General features: G+C 43.4%; 1 protein-coding gene across 2 annotated transcripts in view; it reads left to right on the forward strand.

Annotated features, from left to right (window-relative positions):
• Nucleotides 1-10,845, forward strand: part of LOC128073635 (cytokine receptor common subunit beta-like) — a 28,150-nt gene extending 17,305 nt beyond the window's left edge. Inside the window, exons 3-15 of one of the 2 annotated variants that reach the window (XM_052668723.1) lie at nucleotides 768-914; nucleotides 1,481-1,610; nucleotides 3,395-3,579; nucleotides 3,790-3,935; nucleotides 4,404-4,569; nucleotides 5,061-5,190; nucleotides 5,295-5,455; nucleotides 5,905-6,050; nucleotides 6,153-6,324; nucleotides 6,996-7,086; nucleotides 7,361-7,430; nucleotides 9,003-9,106; nucleotides 9,387-10,845. In XM_052668723.1, coding sequence (XP_052524683.1) covers nucleotides 845-914; nucleotides 1,481-1,610; nucleotides 3,395-3,579; nucleotides 3,790-3,935; nucleotides 4,404-4,569; nucleotides 5,061-5,190; nucleotides 5,295-5,455; nucleotides 5,905-6,050; nucleotides 6,153-6,324; nucleotides 6,996-7,086; nucleotides 7,361-7,430; nucleotides 9,003-9,106; nucleotides 9,387-10,155 — 2,340 coding nt within the window. In that variant the 5' untranslated portion in view covers nucleotides 768-844 and the 3' untranslated portion in view covers nucleotides 10,156-10,845. The remainder of the gene's footprint in view (nucleotides 1-767; nucleotides 915-1,480; nucleotides 1,611-3,394; nucleotides 3,580-3,789; nucleotides 3,936-4,403; nucleotides 4,570-5,060; nucleotides 5,191-5,294; nucleotides 5,456-5,904; nucleotides 6,051-6,152; nucleotides 6,325-6,995; nucleotides 7,087-7,360; nucleotides 7,431-9,002; nucleotides 9,107-9,386) is intronic. The other variant, XM_052668724.1, reaches the window with a different exon arrangement.
• Nucleotides 10,846-13,436: the final 2,591 nt, after the last annotated feature.

Raw genomic sequence — 13,436 nt, forward strand, 5'->3', positions numbered from 1 at the left:
TGAGAGCTCTTAAGGGAAAGCTTTGCAATGATTATGCGAGGGCTCATACAGCTGTTTCTGGTGTCAATAAGCAACATTCAGGAATCTGAAAGTCAACAGAGATTTAAAAGGAGATCTCTCCATGTTCCTCTACAGTAGAAAAGAGCTAGAGATTGCATGTTCCCTGAGTACAGGGGTCTCAGCTCTGTAAGGTTATCATAGTTTGGAGAAAGCAATGAGAGATGGCCAGAAGAGCCAGTATTCTGGCACCAAAGAATGTGGGCCATGGTCTACCGCAAAGAGGAGAAATAATTTATTTGAAATTGTTGCTAAAATTTGCAACTTGTCTGGGGAGTACCATATTCAAGAGAAACCTGAAAATGAATGAATATGGAAATTCAATCACGTATTCTGGAGGTATGTGGTTGTGGAATATATTTTTAAGGAAAATAACAAAACAGAAGGAAGAGTAGGAAGACTAGAAAGAGCAGAAGGACGAATGAATTTGAAGGATAAATTTATTCACAGAATATGCATGTTTCTTCTCAAGAGCTGAAAGAATCTGTGCACTTCCTTGGATGGGCACATTTACTCTATAGTCCTTTCTCATGTTGCAGGTTCACACAATAAGAACAGGTTTCTGCCCATCAGTAAAGGATCTGTAGATGTTCTGTCTGAATTTTATCACAGCAAATTAGGGAGTTCTTTTCAAATATAATTTCAAGACAGCAAAATGCCTAAGGTTCCCTAACTGAGTTTTACTTCTCTTTTCATGAAATGAAAACAAGAAGCTCCACAACAAGACAAAAGAAGAGTGGGCAATGAAAACATTTTTTTTAATAAAAACCTGTGTTCAAAGGACAGTATGAAGATGAAAGGGTTTTTCATCTTTTTGCTAAATCTGTCATTGGCCTTCAGTGACCAAGCCATTAATGGTGAGTTTCAGATTTATAATTTCTTTTATTTGACTCCTGCCTTTTTCCTCTCTTCTTTGTACCTGACTCACTCTTCCCCATTTTCTACTTTCTTTTGCTCCTATCCTCTCTGCTGTAGGACAACAAGCATTCTGATCAAAAGCAGTCAGTTTGTGGCAGGTGCAGGTGCAGGTGCAGACAAATAGGTGAGAGTATGGAAATCGGTTGCAAAGAAGTCCCAGAAAGATGAAATAATCAGCACATCCCCACTAACTGTGATATTCACTATGCCCAGAAAGCTGTCTCTGCCTGGAAGTGATACTTTGGCCAGAAACATGTCTTGCAGGCTCAAAGGTCTCGCTTCACCGTTGTTGTCCCTTGGCTTGACTCTTTGGTACTGTGGAGATGTGGGGAAGGAGCACAACTTCAAACGTATTTTCACCAAGGGTCATTATTTGGTGCCATCAGAAGAGTGTTGTTCTTGATGCCTTTCCCATTCTGATGGCAGAATCGCTGTCCTTCCTGCTAGCTCTCACTATTTCCATTTGTAAGCAGTGCACGTTTATTTTGGCTGGCATCCATTTCAGAAAGCGTTCCGATGGAGAGCTTGAGGTGCCACAATGACTACAGCTCACTCGTGACGTGCACATGGAAGGAACACTCCGAGGCTCATGCCCTCCTTGGTTTGACTCTGTACCAAAGGAATGTTATTAAAAAGTAAGTACCTGAAGTGAACTGTGCAAGAAAAACATCCAAAGAGTGTTTGGCCACAACACTCTTTTGGAATCTCTGGGCTGGCAGTCGGGTTTTCAGAAAGTGACAGCTGTTCTTGGGTTACAGTCAAAGTCGCGCTTGCTTCTGATGCCTGTCCCAAAAAGGGGAAGAGAGGACTTCTAATCATGTGCCAGTGGAGTTAATTTGATCCTAGTTTCAATAATTTTCCCATAAGTTTGTAGCAGAATCCTGGATAGGATATAAGAAGGGGCACGCGGATGGCTGTCCAACGAGGTAGAGAAGATAGATTGAGAAGAAGAGCGGGCTCAGGAGCGATTCATAAACCTACCAGGCAGAGACGTTTCCCCAGTTATTTTGCCTGTTTAGGGTCATCAATGAGAGTATGGTGTTGATCACTTCTGAAGACCCTGAATAGGCTATGCTTGTGAAAGTGTGGGTATGGGTAAGATCATCTGTGCTATCAATCTTCCTCCCAGAGATACCGGTTGTTTATGAGAGTATCTCTATGCTGCATCTGTTTCCTTATGAAAAGGGAACAGCATCAGCAGACTTGATCAGCTGTGAGGATAAGAAAGGCCAAATAGAGAGGAAGTTAAAGATGGAAAGCTGAGAAGAAAATGTATTAGCATCTTGGGATACAGAAAGGAAAGGGAGAAGAGGGAACACTTGATTTTATTGTAGGTAAGAGAGTATTGGTACACCTAAAAGCAGGTGAAATGAGCTGAAGGTCTTTGGAAAAGGACCTTGAGGGCAATTATTCTGGAAAAAAAAAAAAAAAAAAAAGAGAAGGAAGGAAAAGATGAAAGAAAATTGCTCTGCTGTTGGGAGTCTGCTCTGGAACATTGTTTTATGATGGAGGGTTTTCAGTGGCTGATACAGGAATCATGACCAATCAGTCCCTCCCTTTCTTCAGAAATATGCCTGGCTTCCTCACTAGTACCCAACTTTGACAGCTATCAGTACTGCTGAACAATGCCTGCTGACGTAAGGTTGGCTTGGAGACCTCATGCTGTCCTGAAGGACAGTAGCTCAGCTCTGATCGCCACGGCTTTATCTGTACGGGAACAACGGGCATGAATTCATAGGCTCATGCAGAAGTTCAGAGGGTACAAAAAGGAGAACTGCATCTCTTCAGCAACTCAGACCTGTGCAAGCACACAAAGCTTGCCTACTTCTGACTACCATAATATATTGTTTTTAATCTTGATGATGCTTGGAGGAAGGCCATCTAAAGTGATGCCTAGCATTCTGGAGGAAGTTAATGAATACATCAGGTCTCTTGACAGAACAGAACTGCTAAGGCTTGAGAAGTACATTTTGGCTGAATTAAAAAAATGCTTAAGTGTCTTCCTGGGACTGCCAAGGGAATTCCTTCAAGAAGCTCAGGAGCGTCAGAAACTTCCTTGCCTTTCACTCAAAGTAAACAATGCATTTCTCTGATGTTCTTTTCCATCAAACTACTTCTCACATAGAATTGTGAGATTATCAAGGCTTAGACTGGAGGCTAACAAAACTAGACTGACTTGAGAACAGAATATTATGTTGCGTACTTTGAAATGAAAACGCATTTGATAAAAGATTAATGGTGATAAAAATGTTAGCAATAGTAATAGGTGCAAAATAGGGATATCAGTGGTAATGAGGATATAACTTCCCACATAAATTAGATAATCATTAGGGATTGAAATTATCTGCTGACATTTAGTTTTGCCTGAACTATATAAGACCAGATCAGACCGTTATAGATACTTTTTCTATTCACACAGTGACAGTGAGGAAATGCATTGTCAAAAGGAGCTGGAAGAAGACTTACCTGAGGCTTCAGGCCCCTACAGCCATTGGATTTGTTGGAAAACAGTAGAACATTTTGGAATAGGGGTGGATGACTATTACAGCTTCAAACCCAAGCAGAATCTTGAAGCACAACTACAAGTTCATCTTTTCCAAAATGGTAAGGAATAAATTCCAAGGCAAACTTTCAAATGCTTTTGGGAGAACAGGTGGATGTTGGAGGGACACACAGCAAGCAGCTTCCTACTGCAGGAACTGATAAGATATTGTGAAAATGGGGAAGTTGAGGGAGCTTAACTTCATGTTTTGTTCCCCTCTTCATGTTTCTCTCCTCCAATTGCATCTCATGTGTTGTACCTTCATCTTCCAGTTCAGCCTCTTCCCCCTCAGAACCTCTCAGTCCGAGAAAGTTCAGGGGACTTCTTGCTGACCTGGACAGCACCTGATGGAAGCCAAGGGCTGAGCAATGCGTTGGAGTATGAAGTTGCTTACAAGCGGGACTGGGAGTCCTGGGAGGTAAGAGCAGGAAGAGCTGGCCTCACCAGGCCCTGGCTGCAGCCTTGTGGCTGGTTGAGAGCTTATGGTCAGTGCCATGCAAATGAGCAGCCTTTCTGTTCTCAGGCACTATGAAGAGTTGCAGTAAGTGCTGATTTAGGCCATGTGGAAGAGGCTTTGTTACTGTCTGCAAGTGACTTTCCTGATAAAATACCACTAGTCCTGACTTGAATGCAAAAATCAATTCTTCACTGTGAAAAAGCAGTGCAATTGGGTTTTGAGTTGGAATTTATTTAACCCTGCATCCCTCCATCATGAATTCAAAGCACGTTTGAAGAGCTGCCTGTGGGCTCATGGGGGAGAAAGGCAAAACACCTTGGAAATGTTTCACGTGTACGAGACAGCTTGAGATGCATCTGTGCTCCTTCTCTGTCTTCCCTCCACCCCTCACCACTGATTCCTGTTCTCCCTCCTTTCCCCTGCTGACAGAAGGCTGCTTCCCGCCTGCTCTCCAACACCACTCATTGCCATCTCAGCCACCTCATCCCAGGGAGCAGATACATCGCCCGTGTGCGAGCCAGACCGGAGCAGGGCACAGGTTTCTCCGGGCAATACAGCGAGTGGAGCACAGATGTGTCCTGGGAGACCCCCGAAGGTAAAGGGGATGGAGTAGGGCTGTGCAAGGGTAGGAGGTCACCCTGAGAAGCCAGGGCAAGGCAGTGATCCTTGTGGGTCCCTTCCAAAGCCAAAAGTGGCAAGGGAAGCCCCACCTATGATGGCTTTCTCTCAGGGAGCCTCAACACTTGTTTCACTGGGATACTCCAAGCAATAATGAAATAGCTGGGGGCTGTGCCCCCTGCAGGAGGTCTGCAGCCCTCCATGGGTCCGGATTGTGACTTGGGATGTAGCTCATGAAGAAGTCTGCTTGCTGTCTTCCACTGTGGTGCTGGTCTTGCTTCCACTTGGAAGGATAGCTATGTCCTAGAAGGGCATGGAGAAGTTTGAAATGCGAGCAGGAGCAAGAGCCTATCTTGCCCCTTTCAGTGTGCTTTGTGTTCCACCCCATTGTATGGTACCTGCTCATGCAAGACAAAGGCTTTCACTGGACTTTTCCTGCCTCTTAGCATGCTGTGATCTTCTCTGTAGGTGGCATTCATCCCAGGAACCTTCGATGCCTCTTCAATGGTGTGTATCTGAAGTGCAACTGGGAAGTGAAGGAAGCGATTGCTAGCTCTGTCATCTTTGGCTTGTTCTTCAGGGCCACTCCAACATCAGCGTACGTGATCTGCCAGTGGCGGCATACTTACCTCTGCCTTCCTGCTGGGCTGCTGCTCTGTGCCATTCCTGCTGATCTCAGCACCACCTTCTTTTCTCCCCCAGGGAAGAGGAGTGCTCTCCCGTGTATGAGAAGGCTTTGCCCCATGTCCCATATGTGGTGCAGAGCTGTGGGATCCCTGTTAGCAACATCAGCAGTCAGAGCCAGTACCAAGTGTCTGTGCGGACCAAGATGGAGGAGAAACTGATAGAAGCCTACAAGAACAGTGAGTTGCTTTGGAGAGTCTTGCCTCTCCTGGGAGTTTTTTTGGAACAGTGCCTGTGTGGGCAAGACGTGACGAGGGCAGTGGGAGTGAGGAAAGGTGTTTGGGAGGAAGAAGAGATGTGACTTGGTAAGGGAAGCACGTGGTTGATGTTGTGGGTCAGACCCAGTGGAGTTTCTGGTGGTTTGTGACGTGATCCCTGGAGCACAGCATGAGATAGGGCTGATGTGCTGCGTGAGGTGTGCCAGGTGGAGCACCAGTACCTGTAAGCATCTGGAAGTATTGGTGGTGTTTTCACAGACAGGAGCTGGGGAGAGGTTCTTGCAATGGTAGAAGAGATCATTTTGTAGCTGCAAATCTTAGGAGATGTGGTGGATGATTACAGAAGATGGTGAATGGATATGCTGGGTGTGTTTGTTGATATGTACTCTAGGATATTCTCTGTTTTCTAGTTAAGGTGCTGCCACCTGCAAATGTGTCTGTGGAACTGATGAGAAATCAGGAGTATGAACTGAGGTGGAAAAAACACACTTTACAGCATGATTCCATAAAACAGCAGTACGAAGTCCAGTTCTGGAAGCACAACCAGTATGAAAAAGTGAGTGATAGCAAGTGAAGAGTCCTGGGTTTCTCTTTGCTTTGCGACTGGGGATGTCAGTTCCTCTCACCTCTTTCATTTGTGCTTCTTTCCTCTCCCCAGACCATGAAGAGCATAAAAATTACCAATGATGAACCTCCCTTCATCTTCACTGATCAGATGTTGTCAGCGTCTACCAAATACAGGGGAAGAATGCGTGCAATGGTGAATAACCAGGATTATCAAGGATACTGGAGTGGATGGAGTGAGGAGTTCACCTGGGAAACTGAGAATGGTACTTTTCACCCGGGCGGTTTTTGTCAGGTTTTTGAACGGTTCGTGGACGAATTGCCTGTAGAGAAACACCTGCATTCTTGTGATGAACGCTGCAGGCAGATCCAGCCATGTAACTGTGGTGGGGCTGCTTAAAGTGGTCACTGTTCTGCTTGCACCCTTTCAGTGCAGCAGGAACGCTAACAAAGGCAGTGAGCAGGATGCAGCTCGTAAGCACCTTTCCTGCTTCCCTTCCCCAGGCTAATACAGCTAGCTGTAAAGCTTTCCACATGGAGAATCAAGAAAAGATCCTAGCCAAAGACCACTGCTGTTTCCTGAGGGAGAGGGAGGCAGAGGGAGCTCAGGAGAATCTCTGAGATTCCCATCTCTCCAGGACTGTACAAAGTCAGGCAACCTAAGACCTCTGTAGACCTCTAACGTTCACCGTGAATTCTGCTACCTCACCAGGCTTTTGTTGGGATAAATTATTTTCCCTGTGGAGTCAGTCAAGTCTAGAAAAAGAATCAGTGAGGGAAAAGATGACTTCCTTTGGTCATCAATAAGGTAGTCAGGACACATTTGTTCTCTTCTACTTCCCAGATATGCTTTCATGAAGAATCACCTGAATGCAAAACTTCTTATGGGAAGGGGTCCTCAGACGTTGACTCCCCATTTCTTCTTTCTCTCTTTCAGTTCTTTCACCAGTGGTTCTCCCATTGATGCTGCCAGTTCTCATCATCACTTTGCTCGCTGTTGCTTACTGCAGCTTTAAGTACTTACTCAGGTAAGTTTGTGCCCTGAGAAGGCAATTTAGCTGTGTGTTGGCCACGGGGAGTGGATAAAGGGTGAGGCACTGCTTGTCTGCTACGAGAGTGGTCTATGCAAAGAGAAGCCTTGGTGTGCAGCGTCAGCCTTGTACATGGCTGGACACTGGTGCGAGTTTGCTGCTGGCCTCCCAGGCAACGGCGGGGCCACGCAGAGCAGCATGGTGCATGAGGTGCAGTCTCTTCTTCTTGCCACACTGAGACACGAACCTTGAAAACTCTGTGTTGCTGCAGGCAGAAGAAGCTGTGGGAGGAAAAGATTCCAAACCCCAGCAAGAGTCTGCTGATCCAGAGCTACTTGAAGGTAAGAGGCATCTGTGCCTTTGAAGGTTCATTATTTTTTTCTTCTTCGTGAATCCCAATAATTCCAAGAGCTCCTCTTTGTCACCTAATCTGCAAGGAACGTACGCTTCAATTAGTCTGTTCCTTATTGCCTGGAGAATTTCAGTTCATATGAAAAGTAGGAAATTTTCAGTACTTTAAGAATTTAGCCAATTGAGTCAATCCAGTGTCATTGGAAACTTCAATATCTATCTGTTGCTTTTCTTTGTTTCCAGAGAGTAACTATTCCGAAGGTTTTACAGTGCGATGATAGTTCTGATTAAGACACTTATTTTGAGCGGTTGGATTTTCTGTAATAAACATTACTACATGCCTTTCTGTCACTATTTCTGTCTTGGAATGAGAGGAATATGTTTAGATAGCTTTTATTCAATGAAGTATCTCTCCCTCCCTCTTTCCTCCAAAAGTGGAAAAGGAATGAGTGGAATAGGCATGCCTGAATTTTGTGGTAAAACACTTCAGCCTTGCAAGAGAAGAACTTCTAATTCTACAGTGTTCCCACTCTACTCTCACTGCACTCCCAAGCATGTTTTTGTGCAACAGTTGACTTTACTCTATCTTAATTACCTGGCAATACAATAGTTAAAGTTGTTACATGACCTTTGTGTGAGGCAAATGGACACTCACATATGTTCATTTGTGTGTGAGTGAGTGAGTGTCAGGATATGGTTCATACAATTGGCTTCAGCTCATCAATCCAGCCTTCCCAGATCCCTCTGTAGAGCTTTCCTGTCCTCAGGCAGATCGACACTTCCTCACAGTGTGGTCTCATTCACAAATTTACTGACGGGGCACTTAACCCCCTTGTCCAGACTGTCAATAACAATATTAAACAGGGCCAGCCCAGTACAGACCCCTGGAGAATGCGTCATCTGCATTTAACTCCATTCACCACTACTCTTTGGGCCTAGCCCCATCAGCCAGTCTTTTTTACCCAGCGATGAGTGTATCTATGTAAGCTGTGCATTGCCAGCTTCTCCAGGAAAATATTGTGAGAGACAGAGTCAAAGGCTTTACTAAAGGCTAGACAGTACACCCACAGCCTTTCGCTCATCCACTGCATTGGTCATCTGTTGCAGAAGGAGATGAAGACCTGCCTTTCATGAACCCATGATGGCATGGCCATGTAGTTGTCTTGCATGTGCCGTGTGATTGCGCTCAAGATGATCTGCTCCACGACCTTTGCAATATGATAACCCGCTTCCCCATCCACAAGCATTCAATGCCTTAATTTAACAGTTTTGAAAGTTCCCATCCTTGCACTGAATCATCTTATCCCTTGTTTTGTGAACATCTCAATAATTCTGTTTCTCTGTCCACCTCATATAGATAATAGGCTTTCAATCTTTATAGACGAAACATTGCCTGGAGAAAACAACTATTTCTTTCACTGAAATTGAACCCAACTTTGCAAGAGCATATTACCACATGCTTTAGGCTACTTGTTTTCCTTCTCCATAAGTAACATGTGGGTCTTGATCCTATTGCTGGTAATACACTTCTCATGTCTGCTCAACTTTCTTTTCTTTTCCAGAAAGTTGCCCTAGGAAACAGGCATGCAAGCAGCCAGCTGGACTTCAACAAATGCAGCCTTGTGGAGAACGTGGATCAGTCTAGCTTCCTTCAAGATATGGACAGGTAAATGAAGAGAACATTGTAGTCACACTGTGAATGACACGCTCATAGAGCTCCCTAACTCATGGGAAGCCATAGCCAAACGTTCTGCCACCAAAAAGCCCATGGCAGTAACTTTTGAGCTTCGGATACAATTCTGTGTGCTCTGATGTAACTTGCTCACCTGTACAGATCATTCTGACCATATGCATAGCTACCTCTGTGTTCTACTAAGCTTGTGTTTCTGCTTTGTGTTTACCACAAATACATATCTCATGAGCAATTTTAACTGTCCCTCCTTCAGGCAGACGAAGATTTTGGCGGAGTCCTCTGAAGTGCAGACTGAAAGGACAGAGGTTTCTTCTCCTGCATTGGACCTACAGAACCCATACCATGCTTTACATGTGCCAGAGCATGCCCCAGTTGTCTGCCCAAGTCCAATTTCTGGCTATTCATATTCTGTTTCAAGGACAAACTGTGCTGACACAAGTATAACTTCCCAGACAGCAACCACTTGCTTTGCTTTCAATGGCCCATACTTGTACAGCCCAGTGAGGTCTTCTCAGCCTGAGATGCATCAGACCCTGGAGGTGAGCTTGAATCCAATGGGAAAACAGGAGAAAGCAGTGTCCCTGCAGTACGTGACCCTTCCAGACAAAGCCAGCCCCCAGGCTGCACAGAGGCAGGAGCAGCCGGGAGCAGGTCCTCTGCAGCCCTTCCTGCTCCCAGAGCAGAAGGAAGCGACGCAGTACGTCAACAAGAAGGAAGTTTCAACACTTCCCTCCACCTGTGGGAAAAGCACAGACATGAGAACAGAAGAGCAGAAATGTCCAGAGGCTCCTGGCTGTCCGGCATTCCTTCAGCAGTGCCCCTTGGAGTACATCACCACAGACAGCCTGTCACTGCCATCAGCCAGCGGCACCACACACCTGATACTTGCCCTTGCTGGGGGGAAACCCTGTGATACACAGGAGCCCCAGCAGGCCATTGAGCTGTTCAAAAGCCTCAAATCAGATGATTATTTCTCCTGGCAGCAATCTTTGAGGATCACAGAAAATCTGTTAAAGGAGTAAATATCAATGAATAGCAAGGCTAAGAGTAGTTGGAAGAGATGGCAGCTATCTGTTAAAAACGATCTCTGCAAGCTAGGAGCAAATAAACCATTCCTTTTTTCTATTTTCCAGTGCAGTGTGTTGAAAGGCATGGCTTGATCTCATCCTCAATAACCTTTGCAATTTTGTCATGAAAGGCAATCTAAATATTGCCATGTTGAGAGATATGGTGTTTTTTGAACTTTTTGGCTTAACATGGAGACGTTACTGAATATATATATTGTAGGAGGAATTCCCAAGGACTCACTCAGTACAATAAAAGGAGTGGAATGGGCCAGTAAAAGAGAACAAGACGAGAGAAAAGATATGGAGGTGCAGAAGCCTGTGTCTGTTGGGGTTTTTCCATTTTTGTATGTTAAAATATAAAATGATTTTCTTTTAAGTTCATTGGATGTTTATGCATGATATAATTCATCTTAACTATGTGACGTGTTCTTTTCTTTTTGTCTTCTTTCTTTCTAAGCTGTATTGGAAAAGAGGAACCACTTTTTTACTTATTCTGTTTCTGTAAAGAAAGTGTTGCAAGATAGGAGCACAGAATTGCCACTCTGTGATTAGTAAAAGGCTTTGGTTTTAGATCTGAAGATAGACTTGCAATTCCAAATATATATATAATTTAATCTAATAAAATATATTATTTCTTCTTACAAATCTTGTTGCATATGTTAAGAATGTTGTACTTACAAAAACATCAGTCATTTGAACAGGCCTTAAAAGATTCTCTGGGTTCAGAGCTGCCGCTTATGAAGTAGGATGTTTTCTCCTGAGCTTGCTGTATTATTTGACAGACCTAATGAGAAGGAATTCTGTGTTTGTGCCTGCTGATTCCTCCTGCTGGTTTAATAGGACAATGCTGATTCAGAAATTGCAGAGAAATGCATTATTTTTCCGCGATTTAATTCCTTACAAATACTATTTTAAATCTGAAAGGAGTGAAAATTCAATCTGATTTTCCTGAAGGCAAATGGCATACAGTTGCAGCCTCTAATAGAGAACACTGAGGAACACCTTAAATGATTCTCAGTTGTTATAGTCTCTTTGGCCTTTTATGCGTAAGCAAGCCAGCTTCTTCCAGGCTGTGTGGTTGTGCTCTATCTAGGCCGGTACAAAAAGGAGATGTTCAAATTCATATGCAAATCAGGTGTCTGGATTCAGATCTCTGGTATACATCACCTTGATGGGCCTTGAATTGCTACAGTTTTAATAACCAAGAAGAATGGGCAGTGGAAGAATTTCTGTTCTGCTCGAAGTTCATTTATGTTGTGATCAGAACTCTGAGCGCTGCCTTTTCCTCCTGCACTTCACTGGGCATTTGAAGAGACAGCTCTTGGAGACAGGGTTTATGGATACAAGACGTTTATAGGGACAAGAACATGATCTCACAGAGCAGCATGAATAATGTGAAAATTACTTGAGGAGCATGGAAATTGAAGAGTAACATGCCATTGTCCAGGTAGGGGAGACGAATGGTGGTTTTCATCACAACTGTAGCAATCATATTGGAACAGAAAGAATTTCTGCTAAAAGTATTAGCTGTACAATATCCAGCTAAGCATCATTAAAGAAAATATGCAATGGACAGTGGAAGCAGGAGAAGAACTTATGGCTTCTCTGTGCTAGGGAAGTCCCTTATTACAGAGTTACAGAATCAAAGCTTCCATAAATTTTGTCTTTGTCTTACCTTCCTTTCTGCATGAAGCCTAGCTGCAGTTGGAATGCTAAAATCATGCAGTTCTCTGTTTTGTTGGCTTTGGGACTGTTGCATGTCCTAGGTCTTCGTTTTACTGACCAGGAGCTCAAGCCCCAGAGTTGCTGTGCAAAAGGAGGTTCTGGCTACCTTCCCTTCTGCTAGTACTCATGTTCAGGAAAGGAAGCATTATGATGGTTGGGCTATATGATCTTACTGGTCTTTCCAACCTTAATGATTCTGTGATTCTGATGACATAGGATGCACTTGTAATAGGCTCTAGTGATTAGATTTCCACAAAGCAGTTTAAGTCCCTCACCCTTTATATCTGAGAGGTGATTCTCCTGTATTTCCTAGGTAGCCAAAAAAGGAGAAGTGGACATCTCAATTAATAGTGTAGATCACCTTTTGCAACTCTCTGACTCAAACTTCAAAGATTCTGCCTGTGTTTTGACAGTAAGAAATTTTCTTATTCTCAGGTAATAACTTTATTATTTCTTTATAGGAATAAACCTCAACCAGAAATGTTTTACCCTACTTTGCATGAGATTAAGCTGCTAAGTATATTGTGACCTCAATAGTTGCAAATATGATCCATGTGGAACGAGTCAGTCGTTGTGTTTCTGCAAGTCTGGGGGTTTTCTTTTACATGAAGAAGGAAACTGAGGGTGAATGGTTTAATAGAAAAGGAAACAGGAATGGAAAGCCTGCAAAGAACAGCAGCTGGATAATTTCTGAGAAAATTGTATCTCTACAGCGTAATGCAAAACAAGCCCAACCTATCCTGCCAACTGCTATACGCTTGTTTATACACTGTCAAACACATCTGCACACAGTCTTATTCCTATACATCTCCAATGATTAATCTCTGACTCCTCTCACTCCCTATGCACTCCCTCTGTTCTTACTGCAGAGCTGAAAGTTCCATGAAAAGAAACCCTCAGAATCATCTTATGTAAATGGAGAAGAGCTCTGCTCATAGCTTACAGTGGATGCTTAAAGCAAGAGTGTAGTACGCACAGAAAAGTGCACAGTAAATAATTAAATCCTTACCTGATATTTTTATCCAGCCCAGAATCCTTCAGAGAAGACTTCTTCCTTTATAAGAAGTAACAAATAATCATTCCTTATTTACAATTTCATTCCTGTTTGTGCTACTTTAATCCTCTGTCATACCACCTCTGGGTTTTGTTTTGTTTTGTTTTTTTCCCAAGATGAGGAATTCTGGTGGGATTACCCTCTCTTCATATTAATTCAATATTTCTGATATTATTAGTTGGGCTTGTGCACCCTTTCTATTTCTTCAGTGTATTCTACAGTATTAATTTAGGCATGAGAGGACAAGAACTGAATACAGGATTAAAGAAATGTTATTGATCCAGTCAGTGATGACAGGACTCTCTTACTGCCATTATTGTTTGTCTACTCTTACACCTTCTTTGATATTGTTCTGTAGTTAGAATTATTTTTCTGCAAAGTGAATTACACTGCACTTATTAACATTGAATTTAATATCCCTTTCATACGTAGTAACTCAATGTTTTCCATCAATATT

The sequence above is a fragment of the Tympanuchus pallidicinctus genome, unplaced genomic scaffold (genome assembly GCF_026119805.1).
Source record: "Tympanuchus pallidicinctus isolate F22 unplaced genomic scaffold, pur_lepc_1.0 scaffold8, whole genome shotgun sequence".
In the NCBI taxonomy this organism is placed as follows: Eukaryota; Metazoa; Chordata; class Aves; order Galliformes; family Phasianidae; genus Tympanuchus; species Tympanuchus pallidicinctus.